Consider the following 19,459-nt stretch of genomic DNA (forward strand, 5'->3'; position numbering starts at 1 on the left):
TGAAATTGATTTATTTCTTCTTCGTTTACAGAATACGATATTATATACAATATTAATTGTGAAGAAGGCTCCTCATATGGACAAATGCCATTAGAGCAATTGGATCTCCATTTTGTAAAATTCAAAATACATATTTTCACTCTTAGAAACTACAACCCTGCTGAAAATGAGTTTTAAGTGAACAAGTGCTCCATGCATCATATATAAATCATACACAAAGTTATAATTACTACATATCGGTACATCAAGTGAAAATGAAAAGTGTTCACATTGTAGTTACCGTAGCTGAATTTAACATCTAAATTAAATTTGTCATCGTCAACTCATTAATGGATTGAAAGATTTCATGAAATTCAAAATGCATGTTAGCAGATAGGAATATGCACACCTGAGTATCAGAGCACAATCGAATTTAGAGTTGATTTCATTTTTGAGCTGATAATCATTCAATTATACACAATACAAGTTTGATAAATTTTAACAAAAGAATACATGCTAACATTATATATATTCAAGGAGGAGTCCATCTATGTTTAAGGAGTAGCCTACAAGGTAAAACCTGTACGTAGACCTAAGTTGCAAAAATTATTCCAATTCAAATCAATTTGTGTCCATTCAGACGGTCAACAAACCGCGTGGCAAGACGATTCCGTGCGAGGTGTGCGATCTGGCAGTGGCACGCCACCAGATTGGCAAACACCTGGTGTCCCGTTTCCACTTGCGGCGCGCCGCATCTAAGCCGCAGGCCGCACGCCGCATGACGCAGGCGCATGCCATCGCAGTGGCACGTGAGGCGCCCTTCCGCTGTGGCGTGTGTCGCTTCTACTGCAACACAGAGGATAGCTTCATGTTCCACTGGACATCGCAGGCTCATAGGCAAAGGGATTCTCAGGTCAGATTCAAAATTTCCATTACTTATTTTTGGGAATATTCATTTAAGCGGGGGATTCTATCCATTAAGATTATCAAATTATTATTATGATAAAATTTTTTCCTGTATTATGGAATAGTGAAAGGATAGAATAAAGAAGATATTTCATGGTATAGATCGGTTATTGGCACATTTAAAGCCAATTTTTTATAAACTCAAGCCGATTTCTGTCTATTAATACTGTTTTGGCCGGTTGAGAGTGTAAGAACTGCACAGTTTGAGAGACTACCAGAATCACATATAGCTTCACGATAAAGAACTACTAGGACTATCGGATTGAGTTAAAATTGAAAACATTGATTGGAACATAAACGCCTCATATCATGGTATAACTTCTTATGCTACCTTTTCTCTATGATTATGATGAAATTACTATCCCCATATGTGATGTGAGAAGTAAGGACAATATTATAATGTTGGAAGTCGGGATCCACAAAAGATATCTCAGAAACACGGTCTTGAAACTGAGTTTTTTTGGGCAGCTTCGTAGACTGTAAAGAATTCACACCAAATACTACACACCAAAAACGTAAAATCAAAGTGACAGAGTATAAAATACTTCAGTTTCATTTTTTAAATTTAACATACCAATGACCTGGAATTCAAAAACTGGGATTATTGAGTTTATGTTTTAATACCATCTATGTTATACATTTTCTTTGTTCAGATGTTGTAAAGCTTCAGGAAAAATCTTTAATCAATTCTAGAATTACCTTTTCCCTTCCACCCTATTTCAATATAGTAAACTTGGTTAGCAAACCCATCCCCCACAACTTTTAGACCATTCCTTGGACCAACATTGGTCCTTTGGTAGCATTCATTCACAGTAACAGATACTAACACCAGTAACCGTTCCTCGCCAGGTACCGGGTCGCTACTGGTGCGGCTTATGCAAGCATTTCAAAGACACGAGCGACCAGATGCAAGCGCACCTGATCAGCGACCAACACAAAGAGTTGGTGTCAGTGATTAACCGGTCGTTCCCGATCGAGATCCAAAAGTTGGTGTCGCTTCGGTGTGTCGCACCAGGCTGCGACCGGAGGTTCCGGTACAACTCGCAGCTACGCATACACGCGCGCACTTCCGGTCACGTGCAGAGCAGCGGAAGTGCGTCCGATGCCTATCAACAGCGCCTCAAATGCCTACGGTGCAGTTTTGTTGCCAACTCGGAGAGGCGGCTGCAGAAGCATATGGTTGTAAGGTGAGGTTTTGCAATTCCTTCATAATTTTTCTCCATACCCTTCCAGCAGTCGCACTGTTGTAAAAAGTACAACAGTGTCAGTTTTTTTGCTGCACAAAACTATTGAATGGGGTGGTGTCAGTGAATGAGTCACCTATGCATTCCAAAACTCTTCCCCCATCACTCCACTGAGTTACAGTATCAACCGAGCAATGGTTCAGTCTTTAGGTGCCATTTAGTCGCGACAGTGCATAAGTCGCACTGTGCATAAGATAGGGAAAGACTGTATATGGGGACTGTAAACGAACCAATAACACAAAATTGATGGCTTTGCTTGATGTACCTTATTGGACTATGAAATGGTAATCATCCAAATGTTCATAGGCGTAAAATAATCCAAGAAGATGGAAAAAGTTATTATACAATTAATTAATATGTTTTGACAGTAAAAAGAGTACATAACGCTTGGAAAATTGGATGTTATAAAAAATACAACACGCGACTGCTCGTGTGATTGAGTAGGGCGCGACTACCGGATGGATACACTTACGTATTCATAAGTTGAGTGTAAGACAGGACTTGTCCTAGGACTTGTCCTAGCATCGCCACTTCATGTAGTCCTAAATCATCACTATTTTCTATTTATATTTATCACATTCTTGTGTTACAGTGTATAACTTGTATTATACCATAGTGATACCAATTAATAGAATTTTTTTTGAAATTATCTGATAACTGTAATTTTACATACTATAAATAATGTTATTCTATTCATTTATTTCTTTCCAGACACTTATACATTCATTCCTTCCTACTGAACATTCATTCAACTTCTTATTGTGATTGAATGTTTAATTTTCTCATTGATTTGCTGATTGATTTATTGCTATTTATCTTCACACTCTACATTCATAACGTTATTAATTCATGAATTCGTTATTTTAACACGAATCCTTTGCAAAATATATACTGTAATGAATGATAGAAAATGTTATACAAACCATGAATATTTTCTCTACGAAAGAAAGAAAAAATCTACTTATTCAAAAGTGCAAGCACCATCTATAATTCTTAGGCATATACGTGAAACAACTAAACATATTTTCTCTTTTTATCAATTCAAATTCGATTTCTCTTCGTTTGTGAAGATTAATGCCCTCGTCATTAAATGACGAGGACTAGAAATTCTCTAGATTTTTACAGAAAGAATAAATTTCAATTATAAATATTAATGGAGGGGAGGAAGTAGATGAATGGGATTCCAATTTTAGGTGGGATCAGTTTTGTGGTAAATTATATTTAAGCTTATAACTGTCAGTTATTAGAGCAATCACTCTCTCTACAGGAGTAATTAGAGTACATAATTATTTACCTAATATTAGCTATTAGAAATCATGCTGTCCTCTTCATCACTTTTATCATCTCTTGGTTCAACTCCTCAATGGAAAACTTCAATTTATTTATTTTATTCTGCCTTGGTTTGTATTATCTCAATATTATTTCTCATCTCTCTCATTCTTAGTTTAGTTGTAACTTGAAATTATTTTTGGAGAGTTAAAAGAGAGGCCTAACATTGCCCTCCTAGGTTTTAAATAAAGGCAGCAAATCAATCAATCAATCTTTTCTAAGGTGTCCTTATGTTTTCTGTTCTCCTCACTTTATGTGAACCAGTAATTATTTTCTGTGCCTTCCTTCAAATCAATATAGAATAGAATCATTTCTTCATTCGATATTATCAAATAGACTTTTGTTATCATATGAAATCCTACTATAATCAATGAAGCTTCCTTAATCTTGAAACAACTTGCATAAGCATGAAGCCATTGACCACTATTGTTTCTATTTGTTGCAGACACAAGACCAATAATTTCTTCTGCTCGTACTGTAAGATGAAGTTTGTAAGCAAGGAGGAAGCCGTGCTGCATCGCCGGAGTGAAGCACACCGCTACCTGGTTCTGCGCATGCGCAAAGCACCCCATCAGCTGACCAGGCCCTGTCAACACTGTGCACAGATATTGCCTGATGTGTTGGCCTTAAAAGAACACTTGTCTCAGATGCATCCTGATAAGACACACAGGTATTCAATTCTTTATCACAAATTATTGCATGGAGGAAAAACAGAATGGATATAAATAGAAAAGTATACATAGAAATTCAACTACGAAGAGAAGAGTATTCTTTGGAATAAAAATAGTTGGCCTTCATCTATCGGCAATAGTAAAATTTATACACACTCGAACAATAGAAATAAAATATAAATATCATGTTGAACCTTTTTATCATGTTGAGTCTTTTTCGACGGGTGCTGCGTGCTACTTTATGATGTTTTTATTTCAATAGCAGTGTTACCTTATTTAGAAAAAGTGAATAATTGATAAGAGTTGAATAATAATATAAATAGAAGAATAGGAATAAAAAGTAGAAAATATGAGTAATAATAATAAAAAATAATAAATAAATGTATTTCCTTTGAAAAATACAAACACACTTAAAACTTAAAAAGTACGAAATATCTAAAGTACAATACAATAGGTCTATGAAATATGGAATTTAATTCTATTGGAAATCAACCTACTCAACTATGGGAAAATAGAAACCCATGTACTAGAGTAGGGGTACTAAAGTAGTAGACATTGAGAGTAATAGGAGAGGAGAGGACGAGTAATTCTTATGTGAGAGAGTGAGAGTGAAAGAAGTGTTGTTGTGGTAAAAAAAATTGTACCAGAAAATAATTTTACCAGAATATCTTGTCACAATTGCTTATCAACTCACAATATACAACATCAAATATCGAATACATTTCACTCTACTATTAAAAGATAGCATTATAACTGTTTACTTTAACAATATTATTGTATCGTTATTTTGATGAATGAGAAGTTGTAGTATTTCTATTTAATTTGGAAATGGTCCATGTTAGAAGTTTTTCACGTGAATTGCAATGAGAATGGCAATTCTTCAACTGTTACTATGAAAGAGTAGGCTAATATCAAAAAGGATACAAGAAAATATCATATTTTTCTATCTTAATATAACAGCACCAATATCAGCCTCTAGCCTCAACAATGAATTTCCATGTAAATTGCGTGATTAAAAAATTTATCGTAATTATTGAGAAAAAAACATTAATTTGTATGTTTCAGATGGAAATTACTGAAATATTGCAATTATTATTCAAATGTTAATGAATCGATGATTTATTATTGGGGTGATTTACAGTATTTAATTTGGATTTTCGTTTGATAATAGATTATTAATTTCTATGTTCTTAAAAAATAGCATTGACATGTTCCCCTTAAATAATATATTATATATAATATATAATAAATAAATATTATAGTTACTATTTATCTCTTCCTAATAATGTTTATTCTGAAATTTGGGATGAAATAAGAAGTTTGTATTGGAAACATCCTTCAAAGCTTTTTAAACTAAGAGAAACTTTTTAACTGAATGTGACTATACGTTTTTGTGAGTCAAAGTGTATTCGATATTATATTCATGATGAATTATTTTTTCATTAGCATTCCCTTTCCTTTTTAAACGTGTGTGAAATTAGGGTAGCCTTTCAACATTCCCACACGACGAAAACATTACCGCCTTACACTCCTATTTGAATGTAAAATGATCCTTCTCATTTCAGTTCCTATGTATTTCTTGATTAAATATGTTATAATAATCTTCTCACATTCAAAACGAAAATTTCTAGTTTACTCTCAGTAATTACTTTCATTGTGCTTATGATAACACATGTAAGGATGAAGGCGTTCACCTCTCCAGCTAGATTAACTCTTAGAACTGCTCCATGTTATTTTCCTAGTTGAGATCAACCATTGTGCTCCATAAGGAGAGAAAGCATGACACCTTCCAATGCAAATGTATCCACCGATATTTATCGACTTCAGTGTAAAAAATTGAACCAACTTGAACGCTGAATACTAACGCTTTACTTGTCTGTGACAAGTGCTTCTCCGAGTTTAATCCACTAAAATGTTGTTTTTATGATCGGAGTCGAGTTATTTATGCCTGTATCCCGACCCGGTGTCTCGTATTCTTCCCATATCTATTCACAAAGCATCGTGCTGATACAATTACTTAAGCTTATTTATCTGTTTCGTTTAAGATGTAAATGCTATAAGCTATTGTGATAATTTCCGGATACATGAATATGGCAGTGTAATAGAACATGCGATTTGTAGATTTGATTTTTTTGCAGTCTGTATTCGGAATGGAGCTGGTTTGAATGATATCCTACAAGCTTTGTTTAAAAGCATCAATTTGTGTTTTTAATGAGTAGTTATAATCTAAAATTAACTTGATACATGCACAAGTAATGTCACTCGGGTATTTATTAGTGTTATTTGTATTCTAAACTTACTGGAGCGGAATCCCGTACCTTTTTATAAATTATAGTTTCTCCTGAATATTCGCTATTCATAGAAATGAGTGTTTAGAAAAAAAAACTATAGTAATCCAATAAAAATACGTCAGAAAATTCTAATACTTATGATTTCAACTACTACTTCAATTTGCAAAATGCACTTTCCACCTTCATCTTTTTAATTATTAAACTAATTGGAATTAATATTCTCAACTAGTACTATGGCATTTTTATCTAAAGGTAGCAAGTAACCTACTTGTTGAGGAGCTGGAAATCCATGAAATTATTTCATCAGACCTCCACTTTACTATGTAAACTCGTACAAATTTAGAAAAAAAAATTGATGTGATCATTCTCCGGGGATGATTATAAACAATTTTATCTGCTGACTGATTTATCTGCTACTACTGATTGAAATAATAATATTCAATACATATTCATCCCAAAGCTGTTTCTTCCCTGAACTCAGTCCTCAATCAAAAAAGAACTCTTTTCATTACGAATGATCCACATAAATTGTATTTATTTATTCTATTTTTCATTTAAAAAAGAACATAGATCGGGAGAGAAAAACTAAGATTACTTGTAGCCTACTATTTCTTTCTAAAATTTAGGTAACATCAAGAAGTTCGAAATGGGTCTTGTTCTTCCAACTCTCGTATCTTTCTCAGAATTAAATAAAACAGAAGCTTTGTGTAACTCTCTTACTTTTACTTCAAAACTGTTAGTCGTGATGAATCATTCACTACTCTCACTATTCTGATAGAATCAATAATAATAATTATAAATATTTTTAATAATAATGAATATTGAATATCATGAAATATTATGAATAATCATCAATAAACATGGATAGTCATAGACCTACCGAACTTGATCGATTTTTAGATGTGTGAAATGCGGACAAGCCTTCACTCTGAAGCAAGAACTGTCGCGTCATGTGAGGTCCACCTGTCAGGGTCTGCCCGAGAAAGCAGCCACTGATGATGTCACGACCCGTTCCACTGATGACGTCACGGCACCCTTCACTGATGACGTCAATGGCTGCTCCACACCAGGGGCAAGTTGTATCAAATGCAAGTTCAGTTCAAACTCGGAATCGGAACTGTTGTATCACACTGCACTGCATGGTGATCCGGTGCTGTCGGAAAAGTCTGCCAAGGATGGTGAGACATTGATTACCATGTTCCGTTTTAAACGAATTTAATAGTAACAACACCTTATTCATCACACATACCGTACATAATAAGACATTGCAATGAATTACAATACATGACAATACCTAGTTAGTGTAGAATGAATAGCATAACCTCTAAAACCAAATGTTTGGATTAACTAGATTATTGGAGAAGTGGTTGACCCCCAATCACAGACCAGTGACGTGCGCTCTTGTTGAGCTGAGTACTGATGAAATGGAAATAAAATGAAATGAAAAATACTTTATTAGGCGGAGTTAGGACTTTTAAGTCCTCTCTACCACTCAACCTCGAAATGTAGTGTACAAACAAGCAAAAACGCCACCCAAAATGTCCTCTGATTGGCTGATTCTCACCAACAGCTGATTTTTAGTCAATCGAGGAACATTTAAAGCCTTTGAAGGGCGAGAGCAAATTCATTTGATAAAAATTCCATTGGAGAACAACTTCAGGAGCTCCAACGTTCAGGAGCTTTAAAAAAACTCATTTAATAGCTATTTATGTATTAAGAGCGTAATGCGCGACTTTATCGCTTGCGCAAAACAGTTTTTGCAAGAGCGATAAAGAAGCATTACGCGCGAATTACATACAAAATTTTTTCTACAACTGCACAAACCTGTTAAATCACTTACATCTGGCGGAGTTTATAATAATTCGTCTACACTGATATCCATCATGGCTGTAGAATCGGTACAATTACCGACTTTTTGGCTAAGATCTGACCGAGAGTGGTTTGTCTTTTGCGAGCTGCTTATCATCAACTGATTAGCGAGCGTAAAGAAACTATTCTGCTCATGCGCGAATGATTTGCAAGCGTAAAGAAAAACTACTGAGCATGCGCAGATGGTTAGCGAGCGAAAAAGTAGATTCTCCTCAGAAATAAGCTGTTTTACGAGGAGAATTGAGTATGTAAATTCTTTCTTTACGCGCAGTTGTAGAAAAAATAAATTATTGGTTGTTCGGAACCAATACATCTTCTACTAAAATCGAAAGTTCAGTTTGGATTTATACATAATGTAAAAATGACTAATCAAGATCAATCACAATACTCCGAAATATATCTATTTTCTTATTTAGTCCAGTTTAAAACACTTCACACACAGTTTGGTCTTAATTTGCAAAGATGCTGGAATTGTATGGATGCAAATAATTTTAGTGCAACCAACGCATGATGTTGAGACATGCATAGAAGATGATATCACTTGAAAATGGCATCAATGTTGAAACATGTTATGATTAAATAATTCGAAAAGGGTACTAAGATTTTTATTTTTATTCTTATTTATACATAGAAGCTATGATGCATTTTTCAATTTGAATACTTTTTGAATAATTTAGTATCCGATTTGTCAGTGTTACACCCTTTACAATGAATCTATTTGGAATTGACTCATTATTCTAGGGATACTTGAGATATCACAGTAACTTGAATCTGGAAAAACATGTTTCATTGACACATGGATGAATTTTTAAAATTTACCAATTTAGTAATTATTGAAACTTGCTACTTTATCTCTATTCCAATTTTGACATGTAATATACATGAATCAACATATAATTCACAGTTAACTATACATATCGAGGATCAAGCTTTGCTCTGGAGTACAAAAGCATTAACAATTTATTACGAAAGAAGAAATTATAATAACATTCATACAGAAATGTTTTACCCCCAATCACAGACCAGTGACGTGCGCTCTTGTTGAGCTGAGTACTGATGAAATGGAAATAAAATGAAATGAAAAATACTTTATTAGGCGGAGTTAGGACTTTTAAGTCCTCTCTACCACTCAACCTCGAAATGTAGTGTACAAACAAGCAAAAACGCCACCCAAAATGTCCTCTGATTGGCTGATTCTCACCAACAGCTGATTTTTAGTCAATCGAGGAACATTTAAAGCCTTTGAAGGGCGAGAGCAAATTCATTTGATAAAAATTCCATTGGAGAACAACTTCAGGAGCTCCAACGTTCAGGAGCTTTAAAAAAACTCATTTAATAGCTATTTATGTATTAAGAGCGTAATGCGCGACTTTATCGCTTGCGCAAAACAGTTTTTGCAAGAGCGATAAAGAAGCATTACGCGCGAATTACATACAAAATTTTTTCTACAACTGCACAAACCTGTTAAATCACTTACATCTGGCGGAGTTTATAATAATTCGTCTACACTGATATCCATCATGGCTGTAGAATCGGTACAATTACCGACTTTTTGGCTAAGATCTGACCGAGAGTGGTTTGTCTTTTGGCGAGCTGCTTATCATCAACTGATTAGCGAGCGTAAAGAAACTATTCTGCTCATGCGCGAATGATTTGCAAGCGTAAAGAAAAACTACTGAGCATGCGCAGATGGTTAGCGAGCGAAAAAGTAGATTCTCCTCAGAAATAAGCTGTTTTACGAGGAGAATTGAGTATGTAAATTCTTTCTTTACGCGCAGTTGTAGAAAAAATAAATTATTGGTTGTTCGGAACCAATACATCTTCTACTAAAATCGAAAGTTCAGTTTGGATTTATACATAATGTAAAAATGACTAATCAAGATCAATCACAATACTCCGAAATATATCTATTTTCTTATTTAGTCCAGTTTAAAACACTTCACACACAGTTTGGTCTTAATTTGCAAAGATGCTGGAATTGTATGGATGCAAATAATTTTAGTGCAACCAACGCATGATGTTGAGACATGCATAGAAGATGATATCACTTGAAAATGGCATCAATGTTGAAACATGTTATGATTAAATAATTCGAAAAGGGTACTAAGATTTTTATTTTTATTCTTATTTATACATAGAAGCTATGATGCATTTTTCAATTTGAATACTTTTTGAATAATTTAGTATCCGATTTGTCAGTGTTACACCCTTTACAATGAATCTATTTGGAATTGACTCATTATTCTAGGGATACTTGAGATATCACAGTAACTTGAATCTGGAAAAACATGTTTCATTGACACATGGATGAATTTTTAAAATTTACCAATTTAGTAATTATTGAAACTTGCTACTTTATCTCTATTCCAATTTTGACATGTAATATACATGAATCAACATATAATTCACAGTTAACTATACATATCGAGGATCAAGCTTTGCTCTGGAGTACAAAAGCATTAACAATTTATTACGAAAGAAGAAATTATAATAACATTCATACAGAAATGTTTTATCCAATCACAGTGAATTGATATTAATTTAAAGAGGAATACAAAATTTCCCTCACAAAGGCCCAGTTGCACAAAAGCCGGTTAAATTTCAATCCTGATTAACTTCACGTTAACCAAATCAGAGAAGGCCATTTCAAAAAGATGGATCCACTGAAATTAATCATGATTGAAAATAACCCGGCTTTTTTGCAACCGGCACTAAGTACCTGATTGAATGATTACAAAAGTTCAACAGCTGAGTCATAATTTTGACAAAGTCCCCATGAACTTGCTCACTCTTCCATCACCAACAGACGACGAAATAATTATTATCAGCTGTTTTTCCAAGGATGAATAATAATTATCCTTTTAATGTCCATCAGCAAGTTTTACCAGGGATGAGAACTAGTGCTATCGTATCTTTATATTATAAACCTACTATGTTCTGAATTTTGTGAGAATCGTTTAGAGCCGTTTTTGAGATCCGGTGAAATACCAACATATAAACATCTAAACATCCAAACATCCAAACATATAAATATATAAACAGAAGTTGCTCGTTCGATAGTATAGGATAAGTTTGATAATTTACAAGATCATTCCTTAGCTCTTCTCCATTGACTGTCGTGATTAAGTGGTAGAGCTTCGCCACGTCAACAGATGAGAAAATTATTCTATTCTATTTTTTCTATTGCACAGGTACGAAAACCCAAGTGGCCAAGTTCGCGTGCCCCACTTGTTCACGTTTTATCCGTAAAGACTGCCTGCTCAAGCACATAAAAACGCACACGGGCGAGAAGTGTCACACGTGCGACACGTGTGGGGCAGCCTTCGCACGTGCCGATGTCTTGGCCAAGCATTGCCGTTCCATGCACAGCACCACTCTGCGTTGTGACCAATGTGACGTCATCTGTTCCAATGCGTTTTCGCTGAAGAGACATTTGCTGAGTCACGACCCGCTCAGGGAGAAGAGCCACCACTGTGCTGAGTGTGGACTCGCCTTCTATGATAAGTGAGTACATCCTAACTTTTATCAGCTCCATTTACTTTTTTAGATAACTTTGTCCTCCTTGTAAGTTTGGCATTCTATAATAAACTATTCCATCAGGTTTCCTATCAGTTTTGATTTCTCCTAGATAATTTTGACTTCTTTGTAAGTTCACCCCCTATGATAAGTCATTATACTTATCAAATTTCTTATCAGTTTTATTTTCTCACAGATAACTTTGTCTTCTTTGTAAGTTTGGCCTTCTATGATAAGTGATTAAATGAGATTTCTTATCAGTTTATCTAGATGTCATTCTACATAGAATTGTCTTCTTTGTGAATTTGGCCTTCCATGATAAAGTGATCATGAATAATAAGATATCTTACCAGTTTCATTTTATTCTAGATAAGTTTATCTCCTTCATAAGTTTGGCCTTCCATGATAAAGTGATCATAAATAATAAGATATCTTACCAGTTTCATTTTATTCTAAATAAGTTTATCTCCTTTGTAAGTTTGGCCTTCCATGATAAGTAATCATATTAGATTTCTTATCAAATAATCTAGATATCATTTTAGAAAGCATTGTCTTCATTATGAATTTGGCCTTCCATGATAAGTGATTGAACATATAAGATATCTTACCAGTTTTTATTTTCTTCTAGACAAGTTTATCTCCTCTGTGAGTTTAGCCTTCTATGATCAGTGATTATACTGTATAAGATTTTCTATCAGTTTTACCTATCATTCTACATAACATTATTCTTTGTTGATTTGGTCTTCCATAATACGCGATTATAAATATCAGATTTCTCACCACTTTTATTTTCCGTCTAGATGAGTCTATACCCTTTGTAAGTTTGGCCTTCTATGATACGTGAGCTAGCTAGTTCTGTATCTTCTTGTAGTTCTTGATTAATTTGTCGGTGTTTATTTTTTGAAAACATTGTAAACCATATCATATTCAACATTCACAATGCTTTGTTTATATAGTGTCACGATACTCTCCGTTCAAGGAGCTAAAATTGGCAAATAAATCATGGGTGAATTGAATTATAGGAAATAAAATATTTCTGTCTTGAGACATTTGTGGAAATCAAACTACATGTAAAACGAAAAATGAATGCCTAATATTGTTCTACTTCTACTTTTTGACAAATTATTATCTTAAATATCATATATTATTGGGGGATGGATGGGAAACCCAAGCTTTATATTATATATTATATCATGTAGGTACTATCTTATCTACCGTACTCATAGAATTCGATACACAATCTTCATCACCGACCAATATATTCGTGATGCTTTTCTCCAAAGACGCCCGATCCCTGTCAATCGCCTCTACTTTACGACAGATAACTTCAACACAAATAAGAGCTCTCAGCGGAGCAATTTCGTAGCTGGTGAGCCATAAATGGCAATCCATCCATTGTTGGCCGCTAAATTTTTCCGTCCTGACACGAAAAAACTCTGAGAACAATGTTGTTCTTGTTAGTATGATGGACATTTATCAAGTTAACGTTATTTATCGTTATTTTCGACGGGGTCCACGGTAATTTCTTCTCTATGTATGCAAAACAGCTACGAACGAACACTAGTTATGTATTTTTGTCTTGTTAAATTATGTGACACCTGATAGATGCATGAGGTATGATAGAAATATAGTTATATGTGCTGAAGAAATACATAATATACAAAGTATGCATACTTTAAGTTATTTATTTATTCGTTTGACTACCCATAAGCTAAAGCTTGCGTGATGTGACTTCAATGTTTATTCAAAATGTGCGCCAAGCTGGTTTATGAGATTATACGCGTATAATTATAGGTGAGGCGCTGTGAATAAACTATTAGGATTTATCTTGTGTGCCTTTCTTTATTGTGTATTCTTCTTCAGGAGAGATGCGGTCAATCTCTTTTTTACGGTCTTCGTCGGGAATATTTTCTGTTTTGCTGTCTGGCGTGACATTTGTACGTGGAGATGGTTTCCAAGTTTTATGGGATCTGGTTATGTTCGAAAGGAGAAAATGTTTCTCGTTTTATTGAATGAAAAAATCTCTACCTTGAAAATTGAGCTTCTGTCATTAATAGATAGTTACTATAATGATATAGTTATTGTAATAATTATTTGTGATTAGCAATAAAATGGATAGATGGATGGATAATGGCCATTTGCACTCATATTCAGTGAGGAGGTAGCATACAATCCCAATTGAAATTATTTCAACAGTATTTCCCGTGTGTCAATCAACTTGAATTGAATTGAATAAGTAGGCCTACTCTATCTATTGATGTGACGATGTTTGAAGTCTTCCACCACATTGGAATTTATTTTTAAATACTTGTTACTTTGGATTGTGACCGCTTGAAGTCACCTCCGTTAATTATGAATTTGAGTCTCAACATCCACTTCCCTTGATTCAACATTCCCTTCACTTGATTCTGACTACACTTGAAAATTCGATTATCTTCTAAGTACCATTCAGTATGTTTTAAAACCTACAAAAACTATGCCAGTGCAGACTGTAATCATAATTTTGAGCAATCAACTTATTCCATCTTAAATATGAACTGATTTTGAATTTCAATATTTCTAGTATAGTATCAAAACAATAACCAAATATATTATTTCATCTTCATTCACGAATACAATATCCATATTATTTCGCATATACAGTACTAGTATCTGCCAACTATCTAAATAATACTAACTATTTAGTATATAAAGTATATATATGCCAGTATATATATGCTAGTATATATAGATCGTTGGTATCTCCACCGACTACCAGTAACTATCAGTGCCGACTGTATGCAGTGCACACAATTTAAAACAATCAAGTTCATATTTCTTGTTCTTCTTCGTCCTTGTCTTTCCCTATTATAAGGGTTTATCTTTTCTAACTCCGTCGATGATAGCGAAAAAATTCATCTCATACTAAAAGTAGCCTACTAATTTTTACTTTCCTTGCCCTATTACCATATGTAAGGAAAGTATTGCTTTCCGAAAAAAATTAAGGTACTCCAATTTCTAAATTTCTATACGTTTCAAGGTCCCCTGAGTCCAAAAAAGTGGTTTTTGGGTATTGGTCTGTATGTGTGTGTGTGTGTGTATGAGTGTATGTGCGTCTGTGTACACGATATCTCATCTTCCAATTAACGGAATGACTTGAAATTTGGAACTTGAGGTCCTTACACTATAAGGATCCGACACGAACAATTTCGATCAAATGCAATTCAAGATGGCGGCTAAAATGGCTAAATGTTGTCAAAAAAAGGGTTTTTCGCGATTTTCTCGAAAACGGCTCCAACGATTTTGATCAAATTTATACCTAAAATAGTCATTGATAAGCTCTATCAACTGCCACAAGTCCCATATCTGTGAAAATTTCAGGAGCTCTGCCCCATCTATGCAAAGTTTGATTTTAGATTCACGATTATCAGGCTTCAGATACAATTTAAACAAGAAATTTCAAGTGGAAAAGATTGAGCATAAAAATCTCTACAATTAATGTCCAGTAGCATTTTCACCTAAAATTGAAAATAAGATTATTCAATTGCAAACTGTTGGCTACTGTTGATTCTATTAAATCATTCACTATGAAGAGATAGCAGACTTCGTGTGTCTGCAGCGCTATTGTCCTGTCACCAGCTGGCTCAGATTTTAGAAAAGTAGACTTGAGATGCGCGGAAACACTAGCGTCAGTTGATCAATTTTCATAACGGCAAGGAAAGTTGTGGGAGTGCACCACACCAGATTCTTAATTTGTGTTTCGAATACAAGTATTTTCTACTTGATCAAAATAGCCTACAGTATCTTCTACTCAAATCCAAACACAATAATTCAAATTGTATTTTTATTGATTGTACATTGCTTATAGATTGTATAGTGTGTAGAATGTATTATGTTCTCTGTATGGTATTACTAACCATCCATTATGTGTTATGTGCTTGGACTATACCATTGCAGATACAGAGTGTACTCACAATTTAATTAAGTTTGTCGACAAGTACTATCCACATACATTAGCTCGGCCATCAACAGATCACCGCACCGCTTGGATATCAATTACCCGGCTGAGACAGCGGTGTGACTACAACCCGAGAAGAGAGAACGCTTCTTCAGGAGGAGGTTCCTGCAGGATCCTTCTCCTCTCATCTCTTCTCCACTCGTCACCGCTCCTTGCCCCACCACTCCACTCCTCTTCTCACTACTTCTCTCCTCACCACTCCTTTCCCCACCTCTTCCCTCCTCACCACTCCTTTCCCCACCTCTTCCCTCCTCTCCTCTCCTCTCCTCTCCTCTCCTCTCCTCTCCTCTCCTCACCTCTCCTCTCCTCTCCTCTCCTCTCCTCTTCTCTCCTCACCTATCCTCTCCTCTCCTCACCTCTTCACTCATCTCCTTTACTTTCATCTGGAGACCCTGGAATAGATTGTTTCCAGCAGTGGTTCCAAGGAATAAGAAGAGAAAGGGAAACAGAGGCAAGAAATGGGAGAGAAAAGTGTGAAGGAGTGAAGGGATGGTACCTAGGGAAAGTAGACTATGATGTTACAATGCAAGTAGTCTAGCTACAACACTATAGTGAGGTCCACGTTATAATGGCAGTGTTTGATTAGCAATGGTATTGCTATCCTTGTCTAACATTCAACAAAGCGGATAGCGCTATCTCTTTCTCGCTTTGCTCTGTTGCCAGATCGTCTTTTAACAATGTAGAATTAATTATTAATTAAAAAATATCTCATCTTAGTTATGGAAATTCATTATGAAATAATTGAAAAATATAATTCCTTGACTATCCATTTATTTAAACATAATATAATTGATTATTTTAAACGAGAATGAACACTTAATATTACATCAATAAACCTATATCAGCTACCATCTATAGAAGGCATTGACAAGACAGAGGTTCGGCAACGTTGTTCTCCTATCTTTTTCCACTGCCATTATAACGTGGACCCCACTACATCTACTACTGGAGTATACTAGAGTATCTATTATTTCTTCTCTTCCTTAATCATCATCTTCTTTTTGTTTTGCTGAGGGTGATGTCCACTTGAGCCTTGGGCTTGTGCGTGGGTAATGAGGCAGATGATGATAAAAGATGAGTGAACCTTCAGTTTAAGGTTGGTTCCGAACCACCGGGAAGCGATATTTAACTCATGAATCGTATTCACAATATTCCATATTTTTCTATAATTTAAAAAGCATTATCAGCTCTATTGAGCACTTGCAAAGTTTCAGTAGTATCAATGGGAAAATTTACATCCATTTCGAGAGATTTAAAAAATGGTCTCATGACTCATAACCCAATTTGGGCTCTAAAACTTAGGAGTAATATTAATGGTATCAACTGATTAATTCCGAAAAAATAATCGAAAATATTGACGTACAGCTCGAGTATGTTGAAGCGCCTGTAGTCATGATCTCACGAGTGGATCCCTGAAACGATTTACCCCTTCCACAGCACCAAGACGCTACTATGTGAAGCAATACAATTCAGTCAGCCAGATGACTTGCTGCCAGCTATTGAAGTCAATCAGCCTACAAGCTGTAATGCTATAATCAGGAATACAGCAGGTTTTTCCTTCAACTAAACTGTTGTTTTTCGCCGCACCGAAAAACTATACTCCGTACAAAATTTCTTCAGACTTGGAGGAAATTTCAGAGAAATGGAGGGAGATCAACCAATTACAGTTGTGGATAGAGTCATAGGAAGAAGCGCAGTTGCCAATTTGTCGATTAGACTCAGTTGACTGAGCACTTCCAGAGACGTAACATCCGTATGCGTATCATGAGCCAGTGGCGTATATATTATGTAATATTTTCGGGGGGGGGGTGTTTAGATGATACCGGGGGTTCCGGGGGCTTTCCCCCGGAATTTGTTTTGGAATCAGGTGTCTAAAACCACATTTTTAACTATTCTAGCACTAAAATAACTGATAGAAAAGTGGTTTATTTCCCAGGGGAAAGAATATTTTATTTATTTCATAGGCCTACATAATATTCTGTTAAAAACTTAGAAAGGTATAAAAAATACATGATTGGTACAAAGTTTCCTTTTTATTAACATTATTTTTAAAAATTGCAATATTTTGAGTGCAAGTGAATGGCATATCTATGTTGAATAAACAAATTTGCTTTTAATACTTGAAAAGAAAAGTGTTGAATAAAAACTAACCTAGCCTATTTAAAAATGCATGTTTACAAAACAAAACCATAGTTTTTTGCCTTACTTGCAAACTTATTTATAGCTTCATCATCACTTACTGAAATATCTCTGTGGAAAGAAAGCAAAGCAAGTCCATTAAGTCTTCTTTCAGATGTGCTATTTCTCAAGTATGTCTTGAGTCGTCTGCGGCTGTAGAATGTTCTCTCCACAGTGGCGACAGAAACCGGAAGAATAATAATAAATAAATTTATTTCCTTTAAAAATCAAGCAATCAAGCAATTTAAACATAAAAAGTACAAAATTTCTACAATACAATAGGCTTATGAAAAAATATGGAATTTAATTCTATTGGAAATTAACCTACTCAACTATGGGAAACCCATGTACTAGAGTAGGTGTTAGTAGTAGTAATAGATTCTGGGTGGGGGTGCAAACTGCAAATACGTTGGGTAAGTGAGCTGACATATTGCTTGAGATTATGTTTTCTATATGATGTCTTCCAGTTGAAATAATCCAGTTCTTAGCGGCAGTTTTGAATCTTCTTGGGTTTTCTATTGACTTGATTTGTGCAGGAAGTAGATTGTGGAGTTTTGGTGCTAGGTGGTTGAAGTGTCGTTGATATATTGCCTTCCTAGCCACGTTCCTAATAAGAAGGTTTCTGTTTCTTGTGTTATGACTGTGGTTCCTTTGTTGAAAGCTTTCCGGGTTTTTGTGTAGTCTGCAAATTATTTCCAAGGAGTAGAGCTGTCTAATGTCCATCACAACAAACTCATTGTAGAGCTGGTCTGACGGATAACGAGGTGGCCTCTGCTTGATGATTTCCATTATTAGTTTTTGCACTTTAAAGAGGGGGTCAAGGTGAACGTAGTTTGTTCCCCCCCCCATCCTACAATCCCATAGTTAAGCAGAGACTGAACTAAGGAATAGTAGACCATCTTTATGCACTTCTCATCAATCAATGTTCTCAGCATTTTTAACTTGTAAATGGTATTTCTCAGCTTCTTGCTGAGGTTATCTATATGATAGAATAGCTGCTAGTTTTAGGGATGAAGCTACAATTATTGCAATTGAAAGATCTTTCTGTATCGAGGTGGCAGGTCTCAGCCGTCCAAGTTAGTCTGGTGTTTTGCACTGGTGTTTTTATGGTGTTTTACACCGTCGGACCGAAAAATACAATATTTTTTCTTCAAATTTCAGGGGGGGGGCGAGCCCCTTATTACACCCCTGTCATGAGCGCTTGAATACTCGCTGGAAATTATTTTCCATAATAATGTTTTTTTGTAATGTCCTTCAGGGTATGATTGTGATTTTTTAGTTATCTTGTAATTATTTCCGTAACTATGGTAATTGCATGCTCTGTATATACTGTAGAAAATCGAAAATAAATTGATTTGATTTGAAATTAGAGAGCGCTGGTCGGTTCAAAAAGGTAACATAGCCGCCGTTTTATCCCTG

The 19,459-nt window shown here is 35.1% G+C and overlaps 1 protein-coding gene and 1 long non-coding RNA gene across 4 annotated transcripts in view; one reads left to right on the top strand and one right to left on the bottom strand.

The window, feature by feature from the left end:
* The window catches only part of LOC111044240, a 142,391-nt gene that overhangs the window by 51,067 nt on the left and 71,865 nt on the right, over positions 1–19,459 (top strand). For all 3 annotated transcript variants that reach the window (XM_039437027.1, XM_039437029.1, XM_039437028.1), the window contains 5 exons: positions 620–892; positions 1,795–2,132; positions 3,964–4,188; positions 7,381–7,658; positions 11,541–11,853. In XM_039437027.1, coding sequence (XP_039292961.1) covers positions 620–892; positions 1,795–2,132; positions 3,964–4,188; positions 7,381–7,658; positions 11,541–11,853 — 1,427 coding nt within the window. The remainder of the gene's footprint in view (positions 1–619; positions 893–1,794; positions 2,133–3,963; positions 4,189–7,380; positions 7,659–11,540; positions 11,854–19,459) is intronic.
* On the bottom strand, positions 710–15,927 carry LOC120353415. Its single transcript, XR_005572366.1, has 3 exons — positions 15,819–15,927; positions 7,361–7,646; positions 710–825 (listed from the first exon to the last, which is right to left on the bottom strand). It is a non-coding gene; the product is annotated as an uncharacterized LOC120353415 (long non-coding RNA).

This window comes from Nilaparvata lugens, chromosome 10 (assembly GCF_014356525.2).
Source record: "Nilaparvata lugens isolate BPH chromosome 10, ASM1435652v1, whole genome shotgun sequence".
In the NCBI taxonomy this organism is placed as follows: Eukaryota; Metazoa; Arthropoda; class Insecta; order Hemiptera; family Delphacidae; genus Nilaparvata; species Nilaparvata lugens.